Genomic DNA, 21939 nt, shown 5'->3' with positions numbered 1-21939 from the left:
TAAATATTAAAATTAACTGACATTTTTACAACAAACGCACACTTAACTAAACTAAACAAAGAAGAAAAAAACTTTTTCTTTACTCAAAAATAAAAGCGTGTCTGCGAGGCAAAGAGGCGAGGAATGCTGGCTGCATTTCCTCGCTGGATAGTTGATTTAAACATACTTGCAAGTTGTTTTTTTTTTAAACAAACTAAAAAATATGGCTGGTTAAAAAGCTGCACTGCAAAAAATGCTCTTATACTTCAAGCTTAGACAACTTTTTTACTTATTAACATACCTACCTACTATGACTTTTGCTTGAATCTCTGATCTAATTATTATTCATAACAATGTAAATTACAATAGTAATTACATCATTTTTACAACTCTGACACAGTGTATCGAGGTAAATGTGTAAAAACCTTGACATAGCAATGATCTGTATTCATAAGAACATGACTGCATAATTTCTAGTAATCCTACCTAGTAATTACTAATTACATGATGAATTAGTAGGTAATTGGCATTTAAAAATCCTACATTGATGATTTCTAATGTAAGCTCTCAAAAACCGTAAAGTTTGCGAAGTGGACGTTTGTTTGAATAATTTGTTTAATAAGCAATTTTTAATTTAAAAACAAGTAAAAAAAAAAAAAAAAAAAAAAAAAAAAAAAAAAAAAAAAAAATATTTACGGTCAAAGTTAGGTGGTGCAACTCAGCTTAAGACTTATTTTTTACGTTATTTAAAAAAAAACAAGTGAAGAGCTTAAAAATAATTTTATTATCATAAAATATTTGGCAATTCGATACACAATTATTGTCCTTAGTTTACGTTTGTAAGTACCTGTTGTCTAAGTTTTAAACTTATAGATAAGACTATCTACAACATAGTGGAGCGACATCTCTTCATTTATCAAAACTATAAGTAGAAACTAACATAATTCTTAAAATCTGAAAAGCACCAACAGTCTTCATACTAAAACAATTAAAATAGGTAAAGTTACACAAACCTATCTCAAATCTCATCTTACAAATGATTCGGGATTCATGTGTGATATCTAGTTGAGTCTCAAGACTGCCAAACATAAGACGATCAGGGCTAGAGACGACGGCAGCGCCACCGCATGGCCCTTGAATGCGTTAAGCAGTTCGGTTTTGTGGCTCTCCACCCACATGGCGTTGGCTCTGCCTGAGGCTAGAGTGGCGAGGGCGCCATCTTTGTCGCCGCACTCTGTGCAGGAGTTTAGCCAGGATTCAAACTGAAAAAAAAACATAAAAAATAACAACTTCCATGCTATTTGGGTAAGGGTAGTTTTCGACGATTTTCAGTTAACTCATACGTTTTGGCGCGCTTTTAGCAGCTGACCGAATAATGTGTGAGCAGCCATTTCCCACTTTATGGCATTTCAGTTTAAGTTTAAGTCATTCTTCCTTAAAGTGTCTGAATAGTATTTTAGAACGTTGAATAACAATAAATAAATAATGAATGAATGAAAATGACTTTCCCTCAAACAATTAATTGTATAGTAACAAACAAACTAAATTGCTGCCAATTAATACAACCATACTCCATGGCAAGGCCAGTACGAATTAATGAACACCTAAATGTCATTGTAATTTAAATTATACAAGTGAGACATAATAATATTGTGTTCTGCAACAACACAACGCAATGGAACTCTACATTTACCAAATTTTTAGTTATATTCCAGTCTATCCAATTTTAACATTAATACTTTGTTTAACTGATAAACTGTGTGACAATATATTAGAAACTTTGGACTCCGTTTATTAGAACGACGTAGTTATTCGCACCTCTACCTATTAAAAGTTTTCTCTACTTAACAGTATCGTCATCATTATGTTTAGGAACGTAAATAAACCAATTGTCCAGGTTTAGTAGATAACGCCTATAAACGCCTATAAAGTCCTACCCAAAAAAACGTCAAATTCAAAAGTCGCCTAACTCTGGATCGCAGAGTTCATTTTAATGTCAGCCAGTGAGAGCTAACCTATTCTACCTTCTGCTGTTGCTTGAACTTGGATGTTCTCAACGCGCGTAACATCATTTTAGATCCTTAAATAATATTCGCCTTTGTGAAAATCAATTTAATGATCAGAATTCATTAAAATTCCAAACCAATTGCAATGTTATCCAGGTATCAAAGCCGGCGCCAAATCTAAATCTGTCGCGGCCAAGGCCATGAGAAATTAGACTTAGCGATTGGCCATCAGCCAATGCTCTAAAAATCACTTTCACTCTTAATATCTTTGATTGAAGTGACTCCGGAAGTCTGGATACGTAGATTATAGGTCATGGTAGAGCATATTTATGCTGCTGATTATCATCATAACTCATATAAAATGCTTAGTTTTCAGGCTCAGTCCTCTACATCTTAAAATCTGGATTTGGTGGCAATATAGGATCTCCTTTAAAGACTCACTGAAGTCACAATGTCACTGTTTCCAAGCGACCTGGCCCCCTAGACAAGTTGCACTTTTTGATCAAATCGAAAATCAATTACGTCAAAACTCCATGCAAAAACATAACCCTTCTGACGCAGTCGGGTAAAAAGAAGGTTTTTCAACCATTTTCAACCGATTTGCGATTATAATGTGCACTTTGTCTAGACCAACATCTACCAATACCATTAAAAACATAATAATTTAGTTTACTGACTAAGGCTGAGTTGCACCACCTAACGTAACTATAACGATAACCGGTGTATTTTGTATGGAGTTTGACAGATTTTTTTTTGACGTTTGTTAAAGTCAAAGTAAGATGGTGCAACCCAGCCTAAGTAGTTATTTCTAACAAAGGTATTTATTAACTCTGGATCAGAACGTATACTACAGTTTTCGGTTTTATTCTTCTGAAAAAATTGCCTAAAATTAACCTACTTGTTGTAAAAGCTAATCAATAACATTGTCTTGCCCCTTCTATTTCCGTGTGCCAGTCCCCAAATGGCAAAAGTAATGGGCTTTCATTAGTCCAGTGTTTCCCAAAGTGAAGGCAATTTACTTAAATAGTCTGTTTTCAAAGAGTGTCTCTGAATACGTTTTTGGCCCTTTCCCATTTTGCCTAAAATGTTTGTGAAGTAGTATTAGTAGAAGCAGGACCGGTCTTTGTGGAAATCCTTGGGGTAGGCCTTTGTCCAGCAGTGGACGTCTTTCGGCTGAAACGAACGAACGAACGATTAGTAGAAGATGTAGTAATTGTTATCTATATTGTCGTAACAGAAGCAGAAAGACTAAGAGCTAGTGAACGCCAGACCTACGCTATTTTATAAAAACTGAAAGTTTGCTCGTTCCATCTTGCCAGACAATCATTAAGAGTAGCTGCCAAAGCCACGATGACCCAAACATCATGATGCACCAACGTTCTTACCTATATTGGAAGCATGCCCTGACAAACTTTCATAACGTAGGTCTGGCACTCACTAGCCCTTAGTCTAATACTTAGCACAAGGATTAATGATTTTTTCTGCATAAAAATTTTGAGGTTTGAGAACCTGTGTATCAGCAAATCCGCGGAAAAGTCAAACAAAGAACCCTTGTAATGAATGTACACTCGGCGCCGAGTGTTTGCGGCCGCTCATTTAGGCCGACTCGCAATTAGTGGATGGTTTGTGTGACACTTTGTTTGCAGACTATTTAGATTGAAGGGGCATTTTGATGACATGTGAAACAGCCATAATAACAAGGATAAGGTAAACTCGTTGTATTCAATCATCATCATCAATAGCCCTTTACAGTCCACTGCTGGACTATGAGACTACTCCACTATAGTGGAGGGTTTTGCCATAAACTCCACGCTTGGCAGGCGGGTTGGAGATCGCAGTTTCAAAGATTGATGTTTTTCATAGAGCGCTGCTGCCCGTTCTCTGTTTGATGTGTAGTCCCTAAGTCGCCTCTTACGACACACCCTTGGGAAGAGTAGGGGTTGGTGACAAAATGTATTCTACTCTGCCGTCACCACACGGCCGTGTATTCAATATTGTATTCAATAGCCACGGGATAAAAACTTACTAAGCCTAATTTACTAGGATTTTAGAGAAGTGTTGAATTCCCTGCCCTTATACTCACTTCATTTATTTCAGCTTCAGTTCGGAGAGCTCCTGCCACTGCATTGAAGACCGTATCCATTGATGGATAGCTGCAAAAGAAAGATAAATAAGACCACAAGATCTGAATATCAATACAAAATTGGCAAGCCCGTGGCTAGGTGACAAATAACGAAAAACAGGCGCGAATAACTGAAGCGATGACGGTTACCAAGGAAGAAAAAAATGTTCCAAAATAAATATCACGTATTGAGCAAGAGTGAGATGAACTAAAATTATTAATAATTCAAATACTAGTAGGTTAATGTAATGACCATTATTGTTTACCACAATACACACAGCGGTTATTCTTGAATGAAACTTACATGCTACTCCACAGCGTAAAGTTGTTCTTCAGACCGTCGATCACAATATGTACGTGGCTGTGGTTACCCACCACGCCACTCAAGGGGACCGTGAGATCTTGAGACATGATGGGACTGTTCTCCTCCAGCATTGAAACTAGGAACCTGGGGATAACGAAGAGCAAACGTTTAGCTAATAATTTATTACAATCTCAAAGACCCAGTTTTTTGATTCATCGTTAAAATAACTAATTGTTAAATTTTGCTACTAATGGTTAAATATTAACAAAATTTAAACCAATAATTAAAAAATGTACTAAAAGTCAAGCTAAGCCATTGTTCGAAAAACATTTTTTTCTGTTATTTAACCACTTGTCATTTGACATCTGTCAAATTTGACTATTGGTTATGTTAACTACGAATCAAAAAACTGGGCCTAAGAATGCCATAGTGTCACGGTATTGGCTCCGTGCACGATTACAGCGCCAACTAGCGTCCACAACTTTGTGGGCTCTGTCACATTGACATTTAGGTCGTATATTTGTGAAAAAATATCGAAATGAAAAAATAACAAATATTTTCAACTAATAAATTGTTGTGATACCACGATTTGGGTGGAAAAAAGGTTTTGAAATCATTTTGGTCATTCAAATCAAATGAGGTAAGTCCAAAAAGTGTGTTTAATTTTGATTGTGTCAGGGTTTGTTTACTTCATTTATAGTTGTAGTTTTACAGTAAAACAAAAAGAAAAAGCTTCTTTAACGGTTTCATTATATAACAGTAAATATATTTAAATGTTTCTGTATCGCTAGTAATAAATTAAATATCGTTTTCAGATCGAAATGAGTATCGTTTTGAAGACCGGGTTTGTGAGAGTTACAATATCAAATTCCAACCACAAACCGTATTTAAAGGAAAGTTGTTGGTATTGGCTGGACAAGTCCGAGATGTAGAAGAATTAAGAACAAAACAAGGGCAGAGTTCAATAATTCACGCTCTCATCATAAGGCAAACATCTGTGCACAACAACTACTGTGACTCATTTTTGTACTACCACGTTGTATAGTTTAGTTATTTCCAAATTGTAAACGGCTATTAAAACAGCCCTATCGAAATACAGTCCACTCTTTTATTTAAGTTCCCAGTAGGACCCTTTTCATGCGATTAATTAATGATATTAAAATGTATTATGTAGAATCGCTTTGCCATTGACAGATACATCTGATGACAGAGCTAACATTATTTCTACTTTTGACCACCATGAGCGCTGCGATAGATTATGTCCCCCCCACCTAGTACTTCGCACCCAGCGAATAGTGTGGTGGGACAAGGCAACAAATACAGATCGCGGTAATGACAGATGTTGATGACCAGTCGGTAGGCTGCTGATGCACAAGTTTATAATTTCTATCGTCTTTCTAGACGGCGTATAATAGCATGATACGTAATTCAAATAAAAAAAAATCTAAATTTATTTATTGGAAACAAGAAAAATTGTAAATGAAAAAGCGTGTACAATAATAGCCGCAATCGTTTGAAAAAAATGTGGTGCGACTACTAACGCTCACTTCCGTAAAATTATTCCACAAACACACTACTTTGGGCGCGCTGTGTGTATGTATGTGGTGTGTGTATGTGTATGGTGTGTGTATGTGTGTGGTGTGTGTATGTGTGTGGTGTGTGTATGTGTGTGGTGTGTGTGGTGTGTGCATGTGTGTAGTTTGTAAGTGAGTGGTGTAAGAGTGTGTTGGCTTTAATACAATAGAGAATAGAAGGAACCCAAGTCACCCGTTTTTAAGAGATTTACAATCTCCTGATAAGTGAGCGTATGAAGCCATTTATCAAACACAATTTTACATTCAAGGTAAGTTTATAATTATCTAATTGGAAAGCCTATTAATTTTATTATACAAGGTGGAAAGGATAAGTGATTTCACTCGACTATTCCTAAACTAATACAAGATTTATTAGAAGTGTAATTTTTTAAATTAAATAATAAACTCTTAAAATACACTCGTAAATTACATTCTTACTTAAAATTATTTATGGAAATCATTAATTTTAGGCTTTACTTGCTATAACATTATCAAGAGATGAGTACCTACCATGACTGTGGTAGTACTAAATGTATGGAAGAAGGAAACATTGAATTTTTTGATAGATCCAGTTTATTATTGATACCATTGGATAGAGCTTGTGAAGCACGCAGCACTTTAAGAATTAGTAACCATTTTTACGATATCATGTGTAGTTTTTAATAATATGTGGCTTTACCAAATGTATGGAAGCTGGAAACATTGAATGTTCGGATAGATCCAGTTTATTTTATTTTTTTAACGCGCTCACTAGTGAGAACGTTTATTGTAAACTCACACTCAGCCCTCTGTTTGCATAAAAGAGTGTCTTGTTATGAAAGAATTCGCATTACATTCAATACTCAACTTGTCACTGTTATAAGTTAGAGGGTTCGTACTCCTGAAGTGGACTAAATGATAATGATGGTGAAGGTTCGGAGTAAAAGTGATATAAAGAAAGAAAGAAACAAAGTAAGAAGGAAAGAAACAAAGAAAGAAAGAAAAACATTTATTTTGGTTCCAACTTAAAAAAAAAACACAGCTTGATTACGCACAAGGTAGTTGGAACTACCACCCACCACCACCACACACAAAAGCCACCGCTCAACATGTGTCATGCTCTGAAGTAGTAAAACCCAGAACATGACGCTGTAATTCGGCGGAAGCCATTTAAGGAGAGAGCTACACGAATATGCGCCTTAAATTAACACAGACAACACACACAAACAAAAAAGAAAACAAAATACAAAAAAAAAACTAAAATAAATAATACAAAAACACACAACAATAAAAAATTACAACTAATATTAATAGACAAACTAATGCCCAACATTGAACCAACCCAGCCATGATACTGTCAGGAGGGCGCCACCATCACTACCAGATTACTACTTACAGTTTCAGCCATATTGGATCACCATAAAATCAATACTGTTATTAAATACAGTATTTACACTAGACGTTTTAAAATCTTAAACTTAGTTACAATAACTCAAAACTCAATACTTAATTACAATCTAGAGTTATGTATACATTAAAGCAACATGGAGGAAGCTATTACAAATTATTTGACTATAGCCTGACCAGGAACATAAAAACCCTCGCCATGTTGCGGAAAACTAATGGTACTAATTTCTTTTAATGGCAACAGTAACTGAAAACTTCATTGACATGTCACCTTGCATGTCAGTCTATTGCTGTCAAAGTGTAAACAAACTTTATTTTAAATGTGCGCAATTGATTTTGTGAATTAAATTGCTAAAATATTTTTATAGTCGTGAAAGAAAAGTGGTTCACAATGTGTTAAAGTATTTGTCGAAGAGAAATACTAAGGGTTCGGACAATATTTTCATTGAATAATGTTTTCGACAAAGGTTGTCAAATTGACTGACATGTTTATCGTATAGTACAGTCCACTATGAAAATTAGCTGTGGTTTGTTATAACTACCTATTTTAAAGTTTTTTGTCACTTTCTAAGTGTTGAATTTTATGGAATTGGGAAAGAAGTACCGAGTTTGAAGCGTTCATGAGCAGACATTGCAGTTGAATATTCAAGTTCTGAATTTGATTATTGATGAATAATAAAATAAATCCTACTAACTCGATTGATGGTTTCATTTAATTTATTTAAACCAGGTTACCTATAATAATATTTTTTCGTTAATTTATGAAAATATCAAATTAGCCCGTAATCCTGAATCCTGATATATAAAGTTAGCCTATTAATTTAACACAGGTACGACTGTACTCAGTGTTGCACTATCAAATGCAATTGACGCGCCTCTATGCCAGGGTTTTTATGTTCCTGGTCAGGCTATAACTTCTTTTCAATTACAATATTGTGGCAACAACAGTAATATTATTTATACGAGTAGGAACAAGCCGTGGCTAAAGTCACAGTCCAATGAAATAAAATAAAAAAAATAGGAAAAAAACAGAAAGGGAATCAATCAGTCATGTCAATAATTGTCAACTGTCAACATTTTTAGTGAGTGACATTTACAAAATAAATAAAAAAACAAAAACTTGAGCATGAGCATGCGCTGCCACGCACATGTAAAGTGACGTGGCAAAGGTTTGGAGCTTAAACTTCACAGGACCAGGGGCACCAATCGTTCTCCCTTCACCTCGGGTTGCCAGGTGTCTTTTTATGGTCTTGTCCGGCCTGTCCGGCTTTTGTTAGGCTTTTTATGTGGCTGCCGCGCCACGCATCAGGATGTTGGGCAACCGATGATGATGTAATTATTCGTAAGCTAAGACACTAATTGCTTTCACTTTTACACAATATGTCCGGCTTTTAGGGTAAAATGTCCGGCACAGCACAGAGTCCGGCTTTTGTGTTGTTGGACCTGGCAACCCTACCTTCACCTTAAGCATTTAGGGCCTCCGCCGGTGCTGGAGTTACCAATGTGCATACACGTGACACAACCTAAACGTGAGTACATTATATCTTATATATCTTACTTCTTCAAGCTAGCTTCGTCAGTGGTGCAGCCCAGGACCTCACCGATGAGCCGGGCTTCGTTAGCCACGTTGGTGGTGGACATGCGGTGCCACATGAAGTCGTAGTCAGCACCAGTACCGTAGCGAAGACCAGTGCAGTATGAGACCGGTCGTAGACTGGGCGGGATCCTGGAGGTAAGGAATAAAAATATAATAAAGACAAAGACAAATACTTATACAGCGGGAGATTCGTTCGTTCGTTCGTTTCAGCCGAAAGACGTCCACTGCTGGAGAAAGGCCTCCCCAAGGATTTCCACAAAGACCGACCCTGCTCGCATTCAGGCATCTCCCGCCACCTTCACCAGAGCGGGAGATAGTGCTTTGTTGCGATATTTGATGGAAGCTTACGTAGAGCAGTGGACTGCCAAGGGCGGTGATAATGATGATAAAAGATGTTAACTGTGTAGATACACTACTCAAGTACATGGTAGCTAAGTATTTACCATGCACTTGTAAATAAAACAAAATCTGTTTAGTTTCAAGTAGATTACGTACGAGTACATACGTAACATGTCTGTATTGATCCAACATAATTTCTAGATACCTATATTTTTGAACTTCATTGGCCCTAATTAACATTTTCGCTACTTCATCCTAATATCAAATACTTTATTCTCAAATCCATTAGCAGCATTAACCCATCTTATTAATATCATAGATGAAACTTTAATCGTAAGTTTTACTATTTATAACTCTTCAAACAAAAGTTTGTTCCATCTTGTGGTGCTATCATCATATACGCTTTACAACGCGTTTCGCGGCTTCGTAACGATTATTGTTTATTATATTAACACACTTTCCAGATTAAAGACGGTCAGCCATAATCTATTTTCGGTTTATGGCCGTGGTGATTGTATACACACTTAAAATGTTTTCCTTGATAAATTAGAATATTTTAGGTATTTTTATCCATAACGAGGACAACGAGGAAGCCTTAGGGCTGCATCTCATATAAACGAGTACAGTTTTCTACACTTAAAACTATAGGTATTCTAGCTACGTGATATACTCTTGTCACTTTATAGTACCCTTTCCTCAAAACTAAATATTTAATTGCAATTGCTGATAGCGTACGGCCGCTAGTTACCACATTATTTTTACTGACAGCCAAAAATACTCACTCCACACCATTGTCAACGAAATTTCTGAATTTAGTCCGCATAGTAATTTTACAGGACAGCTGCAGTCTCAAAGTCGTCCGACTCTCGTTCTTCGAAGCCATAAGGTCATAGCACACTTATTTTTTTTTATTTATTTACACTTTTGCACATACAACTGTACAGTGGCGGACTTAATGCCAGGTGGCATTATCTGCCAGTCTTATCAACCCGGAAAGGGATCAACATCGTATCTTTCCAGCCTTTCGTCTTTCGTTTACGTTACGGTGCGGATAAGTGCGTTGCAGTACGGAGTTTCATACAAAGAATAGTGACCGCCTCGAGTTGATACAGTTACGATCCGTTTCCGGGTTGATAAGTGTGCTGTATTGTGCAGCAGATACTTACTCTACACCATTGTCAACGAAGTTTCTGAATTTAGCGACGAAATGTTCCACGCAGTCCGCATGGTCCAGCTTGCAGGCCAACTCCAAAACTTGCATGCGGTTGGGAGTCGTCTCAAAGTCGTCCGACTCTCGCTCTTCGAAACCTAAATAGGAGATTGTATGGTGCAAGATACTTACTCTACACCATTGTCCACGAAGTTTCTGAATTTAGCGACGAAATGTTCCACGCACTCCGTATGGTCCAGCTTGCAGGCCAGTTCCAGAACTTGCATGCGGTTGCGAGTTGTCTCAAAGTCGTCCGACTCTCGCTCCTCGAAGCCTAAATAAGCGATTGTATTGTGCAGCAGATGTAGTGTGTGAGCCTGTTAGAATAAAAATTCAGTTTTCAATCGTAGCAAGTAGAATCGTAAGGCTTATATGAAGAAAACTAGCTTTCCGCCCGCGGCTTCGCCCGCGTGGAATTTTGTCTGTCACAGAAAAACTTTATCGCGCGCGTCCCTGTTTCAAAAACCGGGATAAAAACTATCCTATGTTCTTTCCCGGGACTCAAACTATCTCTATGCCAAATTTCATCAAAATCGGTTGCGAGGTTTAAGCGGGAAAGCGTAACAGACAGACAGACAGACAGACAGACAGACAGACAGAGTTACTTTCGCATTTATAATATTAGTTGGGATAGTTGGGATTGACAGCATTTTGTTAAAATTTACAAATGGTAAATTTTTATTTTATTCACTTCAACAGTCAATAGAAAACTGTTCACACTAAGCTTGGCGTAGCACGGCGTTTATTCTTGTTATTTTGATGTCTGGTGCAATAGATTTCCTCGCTGTATTTATTGGTGGTTGCTTTATTATGACAGTAATTTATGATATCTACTTTTACAGAAGCAATTAAATTGACGGCTTATAGCGACAGAACAACGATCGGTGAGTAGAAGTGCATTTATCAAAAAAAATACTTGGGTTGTTGTGAATAACATTTTACACGTAATCAAAGGGTACAAAAGGTTTAGCTGTTGGAAGTGTAGTTCATCAAGTTTTTAGTTTTCTTGATTTTAAATTAATAAAAATCTTACATCGATAATATCAGCTACGGTCTCGGTACCCAGGTACCTACTCCTAAGTTTGTTCAGACCTCTGATTGCGGCGTACCAAACGTTGAAGTCAGTTTCAGATTGCAAGTAGAGCAAAGCATCGTTCAATGTACTGAAAGACACCTCATCGGCAAAGTAGAAAGCAAATAGGTCGTTTATAATCTGTAAATAAAAATATAGAATTAAAATCACTTCAAACATAATAGTTAGTTGAGTTCTATCACCACGTAGGTAAGTCATTTTAAGGTGGTTTTGACATTTTGATGCCATTTGCTAGAGAATCGAAAGACGCGTCGCTTCGTCCAATCTCCTGAAAAGTTCCTAAAATGACTTACGTGGTTATAGAACTTTAACGACTTTAAATGTCAGATAGGAGGTACCTCCTTAAAGTAAAACATTACCTTAGCTCTATTCAAATAATGTATTTTCTCCAGTTCACCACCTTTTAAAGCCTTGATTATCATTTGCAAAGACTGCGAGTCGTATTTTACTCGGTATAATCCTAAAAAAATATCAAAATTAAATCGATTCGTAGTTATGCAACTATATTGAAAAAAAAAAAAGATAATGATGCTGGCCATACACTACACGAAAAAAAATATACCTGTCTCTTGCAGATTAAAAATAATCCAGTCTTGCGTGAAGTTGTGAATGTTAAAAGTGTGCGTTTTTCCTTCCATGATGAACGCTGGTTTAGTATTCACGAAGTTAGGGTTGTCCCCAGTGGTGTATGTGATTGGGATTTTATATGTCTCATCGGATGTGTGTGACCCGTTGATGTAGAATCGTCTCTGTAAAAAAATAATTTTACTTTAGACTCAAATATCAACGCAGTGCCACAAGTGGATGCCAGCTATCTTTGCTTTGGTACATGTGTATTTTTTTTTGTATTTATCTTAAAGTATTCCTCTTCTTCTTAAAAAGTTTTCATGTGATATTTTTCTAATTTTCATCTTTCAAATTACATTCCAATAAAATAAAATGCTGTGATTATCTTTATTAATGCTGCTAGAGTTAATTTATGTGCTATTGTATAAATAGGAAATACCTAACTAGGTGATGTAATAAACTAAAGGCGCACTTTTGATTCCTTACTAGTTTCCTATATTCTTTAACTCCAATTCTATTACTACATGGTTTAAAATACACTCAACATCAAATAAACCGCACCTTCCGCGACGCGAACTTTAAATATTTTCTTCTGACACAATCATGATACCCCAACAATATTGGTGTTATTTGAAAGTCCAATAAATATCCTTAAAGAAAAATACATTTCATTTCTAAATAAATGATTAACATATACCATAAATGTGACTTGAAAATAGACCTCACTTTGGGCTCACCTCTGGGATGAATTAGACCAATTTTTATGGTTATAAAACCAAATAAAGATCTCACGTGTCCTCTTTAACAGATGGATAGCGATTAATCCAAACTTAACAGTTTTATAGTCATAAAAAATGGCTATATCGTTACACATTTTTGGGGTAAAAACCTTTCCTTTAATGAAATGAAGTTTAGAACTAGGCTTTCAAATGGTACCAATGTTGGTGGGAAGTGGGGATGCATACGTTTGATAAGTGTTTGTCGCGGGAGGTGCGATTTATTTGATGCCGAGTGTAGTTACATAATGTGGTATCAAAAGTATTCCAGTACCTGAGTTAAAGTAACAGAACCAGCTTCGTAATTGACCTGAACGTCCAACACCGGGTGTCCAGCTTGCGAAATCCAGGAGCTCATGATGTCTCCAATGGTATGACCAGGGTACAATGCTAAGGAATTTGTGGTATTCACTCCCTTTTCCAGAGCCGAATACATCAGTTCGGGGTAGCCAGCTTGGAATTGACTGCGAAAACATTAAACGGTGTTATTCTGTGGTGTATGCTGGCATGGTCAAAATCCTGGCAATTTTATTACTAGCCATATGCCCTTAATTTCGAACTCCTCCTATGTTCTTCTGATTAATTTCGTTGCGGGTCCAATGACAGTTTAACTTTCCCCCGGGACAAACTTGACCTTCATTGGTTGGGTTTTTGTGGCGGTCAAGCTGTAGATCCTGGCTACACAGGAGTTGCAGTGGTGGGAACGAGAGGTGGGAATAGTCCCGTATTTTAGCCATATGCCCGTTTTCACCATCAATCCCTAAATTTTAAGTGACCGCTTTGAAAACGAAATTCCTGTTAAATGTTACCATAAGGGTCACTTAAAAAATAGGGATTGATGGTAAAAACGGGCAATAGCCACCCAAACTATTCATAGCTATTACAACTTACTTGGCAGTCAAGTAAGAATTCAATCCAATCCTGAAAGCCTCGTCTCCAACAAGGTGATGCATCATCCTGATCACCGATCCCGCTTTCTGATAGGTGATGGTGCCGAAGTGTTCACTGATCTCAGCAGGGGAGGAGACATTGTCATTGGTGATGGGCGGTGAAGAGGGGGACTCGTCAGCATCAAGCGCCGCGTAGATCGACCCGGTGACCAGGATATTGCCTGAACCTACTTCGGGCTCGATCTAAAAATACAGGAATTGAAAGACATCAAAGTAAATTACACCCGTATTCACAAATGATGCTTGCTTAAGTGAAGCAGCAACGCTATGCAAAGTCGAACGCACAACGTAGAATAGAGCTCTGTGATTGGTTCGTGTGTGTCAGTGCGGATTGACACACAGGTTTTTGGGACCCTGTGCATCCACGTGTGCTGTGAGACCTCATAGTAATGTTTGTGAATACGGGTGTTAGTCATAGCCTCAAATCGAAAACTCTTCAACCTCTATCGCGGACTAAGTTCAATTGTTATTTTCATCCACTACACGAAATCTACGACACGCTTGTGTTCTGAAAGGACACAAAACTTGTGAATGAATTTGATTAAAGATTATACCTACTTTTATATCATAATTATAGAGTCTGTCAGTCTGATTCCAGCCAATTACAATCTTGAGTTTAAATTGAGAGTTGAGTGTTCCAATTAGAGTTTTCTTACCAAAGCAGTAATGTAATCCTGGAAGTAGTTTGCAAAGCCCTCGTTCAGCCATGTGTTGCTCCACCAATGACACGTGACGAGGTTCCCGAACCACATGTGGGTGGTCTCATGAGCGACGATCTGCGCTACCCGGTATTTGTAGTAGGGTTCAGATTCCTCGGGAACGTACAGGAGAAGCGCTTCCCTGTTTAAATTAATACAGTGAGTATTTTATTTTATTTTATTTTATTTGTTTAACAATGTTTCAACAGCATTAAATTTTACATAAATGTGCAGGAAGATACAACTTGAACATAAGCCAATTAAAGAAACACATTCTATTACTAAAACATTTTTAAATAAGTTAACGTGGGTAGGTATTGATGACTTCAGATTCACTTAGGTTAATTTAATAATTTTACAGGGCAAAAAATTCATTTAAATTGGCCTCAAAACCATCGTTGATAATTTCTAAAACTTATCATAATAATAGTATATGATCGCTTTATTAGTATTACAGTACTTTTATTATTCTGTGGTATTACCATTACATAGCAAGAAACATTAAATAATAGCTGCATCGAAAATGCTTGGTAACTATAGCAATCGATCTACCAGAAATATTGTTTATTTTATTACAAAAATGTTGTGCATTTGCAGTATTCTTGGTGACAGAATTTTGGAAAATTAAATCTGAAACTGTGTCTTGAAACATTTTCAAAAAATCGTATTGTACCTGTACTTAACCAGACCCCAGTTCTCCATAGCACCAGCTCTAAAATTGGGCAACGCAATGTGGTCAAGCTTCAGCTGGTTATTTGTAGAGTAGTAGTTGACCCCGAAGTAGTCTCCCAAAGCGTCAACTACCCTCTTGCCAAAGTCGAAGGCGTATTCAGTTTGGTTCGTGGCTTCTGGTCTGGCAAAGACGCCGAACTCCATCGAATTGTTGGAGCTGTAGTATTGAGCTTCTAGCTCGGAGACGAGGAAGGCAACGAGGTATGTGGACATACGAGGAGTCGGGTGGAAATCTTCTCGGACGTAACCATTGGATCTGGAAGAAGGATTTTCAGTTAAGATAATTTATGAATGTACCTACTGTGAACTCGTTAGCTTTATATCAAACCCTAGTGGTTTTTCAAGTTATCCAAAAGTAATTGTCCCAACAATGTAATTGTCTTTTTAGTTGTTAAATAAATGAACTTAATAAATTAACTGGCCCGTTCCTTTCAAACCAAATGAAATCTAGTATTTTTTTAAGTTATTTACTTGCCCGACTAAGCTGCGCATGGGCCAGTTAGTACCCAACCCAATAATGAAAAAATATTGTAATTAAAAATAACCTTTCCAATTTAAACACTTGTTTGCTTTATGCTAATCTATACTAATATTATAAATGCGAAAGTAACTCTGTCTGTCTGTCTATCTCACTTTCACGCCTAAACCACTGAACCGATTTTTATGAAATTTGGCATAGAGATAGTTTGATGATAGTTTTTATCCCGGTTTTTTAAACAGGAACGCGCGTGATAAAGTTTTTCTGTGACAGACAAAATTCCACGCGGGCGAAGCCGCGGGCGGAAAGCTATTTCTGCTATAAATCCTCGAGGATCGAGGATGGACGATGGACGATGGACGTCATAGCCTAAAAATATCAATACCGATACTCACAAATCCGTAGTAGCAGCAATCTTAGTGTTAGTCAACGAGGGTTTATAACTAGCTGGGCGCATTATGGTGAGTGTGAACACAGCCTTCAGCTCCGGCTCGTCGAAGCACGGGAACACTTTTCTTGCGTGCGTGGGCTCCATTTGCGTGGCCCCCAACCATCTGGAAATTAAAGATTATGTGGGTCAATTTCCCAAACACATTTTTTGAGCGGCGTAGCTGAAAATCATTTGTTTTTTATGACATAGAACTTTGATTTTTTTTTTACACGAAAATATACAGAGGTTCCATTTTGAGGACAACATTATTAATGAGTATTTTCTTTTACAAATTCGACAAAAAATAATTGAACTAAGCGTTTCTAATTTTGGTGCAGTGTCCACATCCTTAATTTCTTACAATATGTATTTTTTTAGCTGAAGATCAAAACAGAACTTAGGGAAAAAGTATATTTTTGGATTATACAATCTATCTATTATCTAAGATTACCAAATTAAGCAAGTTTCCCAAATAACTGTGATTAAGTCACGTCCTTAAGTTTTGTCCGCGAAAAATTTATGATTTTGGTGTCAATAATGAAATAGCTCGTCAGTTTCTTTAAAGATCAAACAGGATTTAAACACTCCCATCATTCGTTAGGTTTAGTACCGCCCCCGCGAGCAGTGACGGCAGACGGGTGCAAGACCTCTGCGTCTTCCCGCCAAAAACGTAAATGTGTTGTTTTTTTTTAAACGGACAACAATTCTGCAATTTTGGTGTCTTTTTGTATAAGATTTCTAAGCTATTCTTTTTAGTTGAATTCCTCGTATAATGTAAAGGAACTGTTTTCATACCATGTGTTAAAATGTTATTGTTATATTTAAAACAGATTTCATATAATTTAGCTTTTTCAACGAGAATCTAATTTTGGTGAGTCAATTTTGGTGTTTTTGGTGGTGCACCAAAGCATTTTTAACCGACTTAACTCCGTCAATTGTGAACCGATTTTCAAAATTCTTTTTTTGTTCTATAGGGTACACTTATGTGGTGGTCCCATTGTCACCAAGTCAGGATCTGATGATGGGATCCTAGGGAAATCGAGAGTAAACCTCAAATTTTGTAGGAATGCAATACGTTTTCTAAAGTTATTCAAGTAGTCATCATCTAATGTTGATGAGGTGATGATGGAAGGTAAAACTCCTTAACGCTTAGGAGTTGGAGGATAATTCTTTAAATATTTTAGGTAGGTATGTACATACAGTTGTATTATTTCAGGTATTTAAGATGAGCTGATGATGAAAGGTCAAACAACATAAGTTAGGAGTTAGATGATACTCAATACTCATTTGTTGATACATACATTGACACATGATACATTGATACTTTTTAGTTGCCGATATTTAAAGTAGGGAAGGGAGCCTGTATTTTGCTAGGAAGATTATTTACACTTGGATTGTGAATAAGACTATAAATTTCCATTACAAAATGGAAAATTATAGTCTTAATCACATTAAACATAGGTACTGTCCCTCTTCAGTGACAATAACAAGGACTAATCAACTAAAAAGCATGAAAAAAAATAATTTTAACAAAAAAATTAAAACCGACGCCAACAATCACTTAAAAGTAGAAAATAAGTACGTCGTTATTTATTTATTAGGAAAATATACCATGATTAATATTTTTGGAGTCGGTGCTGGTAAATTTAAAACCATTTCTTGAGCTTGGCACTAAGATATGACCGACTGACAGCATATTTTCTAATTTTGGTGCTTTAATATAAATTTTGGTGTTCTCTTAATTTTGGTGTAAGGAAAATCTAAAAAACTACTGGACAAAATTTAATGTCTTAATCATTTTAGAAACAGTATAAGTTTCCAATAAATTTGATCTATAATTAAAGAATAAAAATACACAAATAACAATTTCCACCAAAATTAGGCAAAAATATGCACTTGTTGAAATTCACCCATGTAATGGACATGCATGTGATATACAACGTGCTCTTTTTGATTTCCTGGAACTCTAGGGTATTAATAAGACCACTTCAAAGAATGGAATGGCATTACATTTTTTGTTAAATTCAACAATTTTTTTCGACTTATTTTTTCATACGAAATTATTTAAAAACTTTATTTTTCACTGAAATAATTCATAATTTACATACACTTATCAATAAAAAGTCTGCACAAAAAGACTAGGTGACAATTTTGAAAAAAAGAAACTAGATTGATGATACTATAATATAAATCAACTAGGTATCTTCTATTTAGAATTAATTAATAGATTTCTAGAATCCACAATATCTTCAAAAATCTGCTTTTAGAAACACATATTCCTAAGACACTAGTTTTTATTTATCTAATAGAATATACTCCTAAAATGTCCGGAAAACAAAAGGAGCACGTTGTATGCACACATCTATGTACAAACTTCCTTAGGCACATTTTAGCTACAGCTCTAGATGAAGCTTTTGTATGTGGCAAATTAAGGTGCATTCTACGATGACTAATTAAAAACTTCAGACTTCAATATAGTCTGATATGGCTTTCATGCCCAGTGTGCTTACATTACACGTATGACATATTGTGCAGCGCCCCTAGCGGCTACTTTCAAAAAATAAAATCTTCATAGACTTTTTTGACGTACTCGCTAGCGAGAACACCTAACGTAAACTCTTGGTAAGCACACTGATTTCAGACAGGATTATGGTTTGATGCCCAGAGACTAAAATAATTTGTGCTTTCTTTATTCTGAAGGAAAATGCGAGAGCTAAACTGTTTCCCCTAATTATGATTTATGTTTATTAAATATAGAAACCTATAAATAGGTACTTTCTTTTTATTTTCTTGTCTTGTGTGGTGGTGTCAATAAATCTGCCTACTAATGTTCTGAAATCTCTTCGTGTTAGGTATTTCTGCAAAAATTACAAATGTTTTGCATGATGCATAAAGACAGTAAGATACTTAGAATCGTTTTATTGCACTATTTTGATTGTACTGTTTGTTTTAACTGTTACTGTTGTCTTGTTACTTTTGGTTATGATTAGATTATCATACCTGGCAACAGCTGCCTACCTAAGTACGAGCATTATACAGATATTTTTTTTTAATCTTACCCATACATTATAACAAATTATCCTACTCATATTATCTATAAATGCGAAAGATTGGATGTCTGGATGGATATTTGTTACTCTTTCACGCAAAAACTACTGAACGGATTTCGATGAAACTTTACAGTATTTTTCTTTGTTACCTAGAATAACATATAGGCTATATTTTATGACTATCTGTGACAAACTAAATTTCACGCGGGTGAAGCTGCGGACAAAAGCTAGTATACTATATTATTATCTAGTGCTAGTTAAGCATTTTAAATACTTAGAGACACAACCCAATATTTAAACTAACAAAAGGTCTCGGTATCTTAGTGGTAATCCACAGACAAGCGATAGGTCGTGGTTTTGAGTCAGGCGAGTGTTAGATTTTAAGTAATTCTTAAGACATTTAGGATTACAAATTGTAAAAAAAACTAGAAACAAGTATTGTAAAGCGATAAAACTGGAGGATGCTGAAAAGAAACGGGTAGGATGAGGACGCTAATAAAACTGAAACTGGAAAAGCTATCGAATAACAGTAATTAAGAAATGACGTGAATTTGCCAAAAAGGCATAATCATATATTTTATATATCATAATGTAATCTACTCGTAATGGTGGAGTGAAAGGTACTTGCAAGTATTAATGTTGTCTCATACACTTCAAATTTTATTTAATTGTCTAGCAATGGTTATTGCACCAGAGGAAAATTTTACGCAATCAAGCGTTAGATTTAGATTTCGCAACACTTATCGCGCTTGGTAATCCTCGAGTGCTTATGCCTTGATACGATTCTCTCGAGGACCCTTTAACGTTTTCTAATAAGCGATAAACATCTGACATATTATTATCTACGAGTAGGTACAGTATCAAGTACTAAAATATAAGAACATGAAGGTAGGGGTATAGCTATAAGATATTGCACATTCATTGTTTTGAAATCCTTATTATCTTATATTTTAAGATACGTCTATCTTGTGTGTAAGGTATTAAAATATTAGGCACACGAGTTGCAACTTGTAGACTTCTAGGGTTATCAAACATTTTTTTTACATCTTTATTGTCGTTTTGTAAAAAGCTTTATATTGAATAATGCCCGTATTCACAAACATTACTATGAGGTCTCACAGTGCGCGTGGACGCACAGGGTGAGACACAAACCAATCGCAGAGCTCTATTCAACGCTGTGCGTTCAAGCATCGTTCGTGAATACGGGCGTATTAAGTATGTCACATATCCAACAAAAGTGATACTGTTGTTTGCCTAACTAGGCAACAGCTAACCTAGTTAGGCTGATCATAATTCGAAGAAATCATGTATTGTACTTACTTTTTGACTCCCTTTTCAATGTAGTTGTTTCTGTAGAACCCAGTCAGATCTTCTCTAATTGGTCCTTCGTATAAAATTCTCAGCGTATACTCAACGCCTGCTTGCAAAGCGCCTTGGAGATTTATATGCGCAAAGGTGTACGCGGAGTCGAATTCCAATGCCTTAGTTTCATTCAAAGGAACAGTTCCTGCAGCATTGCTGATGGTGATGTTATCGCTACTGAAGGTGAGGTCTTGTGAGTGGAGCTTTATTTGGTTGATTGGTTCATCACTTGTGAACGTGATGGTCACATCACCGTTAAAGGTGAAAGCCCTTTCGTCACCAGTGTCGAAGAATGGCATGATGCTGATAGCATATTTGGAGGGTTTGATTGTCGTGTTCAGTCTGTAATTTGGGTCGCTAGCATTGCTGCAGATGAGTAGGCAGGCAGCCACTATGACTAGGCGGAACATGGCTGAAAAAATATTTTACTAAAGATAAATTCAACAAATGGTTCTTTGATTTTAAATGTAGACGTAGATATTAGTCGTAACAAAGTAATACTAACACAATAAAAGAATTAAGAATGTATCACTGCTTATCAATAAGTACCTTAATTAACTATGCTAACGGTTGGTGACTTTGGCTGGCTTAAATTTTATCACATTTTTTTCCCTCAACATGATGAGTAAATTAAATTCACTAAACAGCAGTACTTAGGAACGATTACATGATAGTTAATTTGCCAATATACTAAATTATATTTGACTCCCTCATTACAATTTATTAGATCTATTAAATGTACACTTTTTAACTTAAAAAACATAGGAATAAAAAGTATTCCCATTTTCTTCGGTAACTATGAATATTCTTGAGAAAAAACTTGAGAGAATTGATGTCATTTGTGAATAATCTAGCTGCATATTAATCAAATCTTTTCAAAATTTGGATTAGCACTTTCAAATTCATATAATTACCGCTTACAAACACAAACATATTAATTGCTTAAATACTTTGGGGCTAGATAGCGCTGTGTGAAATTGTCCAAAGAAACTTATTTAAAAAAAAAGTTTGACAACCAAATTAATTAATCACTCACCTAATGTCTTCACTAGCCTAAACAGTATTACATACTAAACAGCCGGCATTAAAAGGATCATTTGAACAATGCTGATAAGAATCATCTCGAGCATCTGTTATCAAGAGTTACGACTGTTCATAGATAAACTACCGTTCTTCAAATGAAATTCATGAAGTTTCATAATCTTTAATATTATATTTTAAAACAATTGTTTGTTTATATTTGTGTGAGACAAAGTTAGGTAAGAGTAAAGTTTTAGTTTTTTTTT

At 36.0% G+C, this 21939-nt stretch overlaps 1 protein-coding gene across 1 annotated transcript; it reads right to left on the bottom strand.

Annotated features, from left to right (window-relative positions):
• Positions 1–744: 744 nt before the first annotated feature.
• Positions 745–21791, bottom strand: LOC135074024 (membrane alanyl aminopeptidase-like). The gene is made up of 15 exons (XM_063968329.1): positions 21690–21791; positions 20612–21065; positions 16207–16365; positions 15275–15589; positions 14560–14743; positions 13845–14086; positions 13228–13417; positions 12173–12359; positions 11970–12070; positions 11551–11730; positions 10650–10834; positions 8930–9097; positions 4412–4555; positions 4069–4138; positions 745–1241 (listed from the first exon to the last, which is right to left on the bottom strand). The coding sequence occupies exons 2-15, from the start codon at positions 21061–21063 to the stop codon at positions 1041–1043; spliced, it is 2778 nt and encodes a 925-aa protein (XP_063824399.1). The 5' UTR covers positions 21064–21065; positions 21690–21791; the 3' UTR covers positions 745–1040.
• Between the last annotated feature and the right edge of the window lie 148 nt (positions 21792–21939).

Source organism: Ostrinia nubilalis, chromosome 8 (genome assembly GCF_963855985.1).
Source record: "Ostrinia nubilalis chromosome 8, ilOstNubi1.1, whole genome shotgun sequence".
In the NCBI taxonomy this organism is placed as follows: domain Eukaryota; kingdom Metazoa; phylum Arthropoda; class Insecta; order Lepidoptera; family Crambidae; genus Ostrinia; species Ostrinia nubilalis.
The sequence above is the reverse complement of the archived record's forward strand: the minus strand, read 5'-3'. Positions and strand labels throughout refer to the sequence as shown.

What these genes read in the sequence shown, in the direction of transcription:
- LOC135074024 (XM_063968329.1), bottom strand. Translation starts at nt 21,063, where the DNA reads ATGTTCCGCCTAGTCATAGTGGCTGCCTGCCTACTCATCTGCAGCAAT. An exon ending in GTTCTGTTACTTTAACTCAG is followed by an intron (nt 12,360 to 13,227) that starts GTACTGGAATAC and finishes ATTTTTTTACAG; the next exon opens with AGACGATTCTACATCAACGG. An exon ending in CTGAAGCTGAAATAAATGAA is followed by an intron (nt 1,242 to 4,068) that starts GTGAGTATAAGG and finishes TTTTTTTTTCAG; the next exon opens with TTTGAATCCTGGCTAAACTC.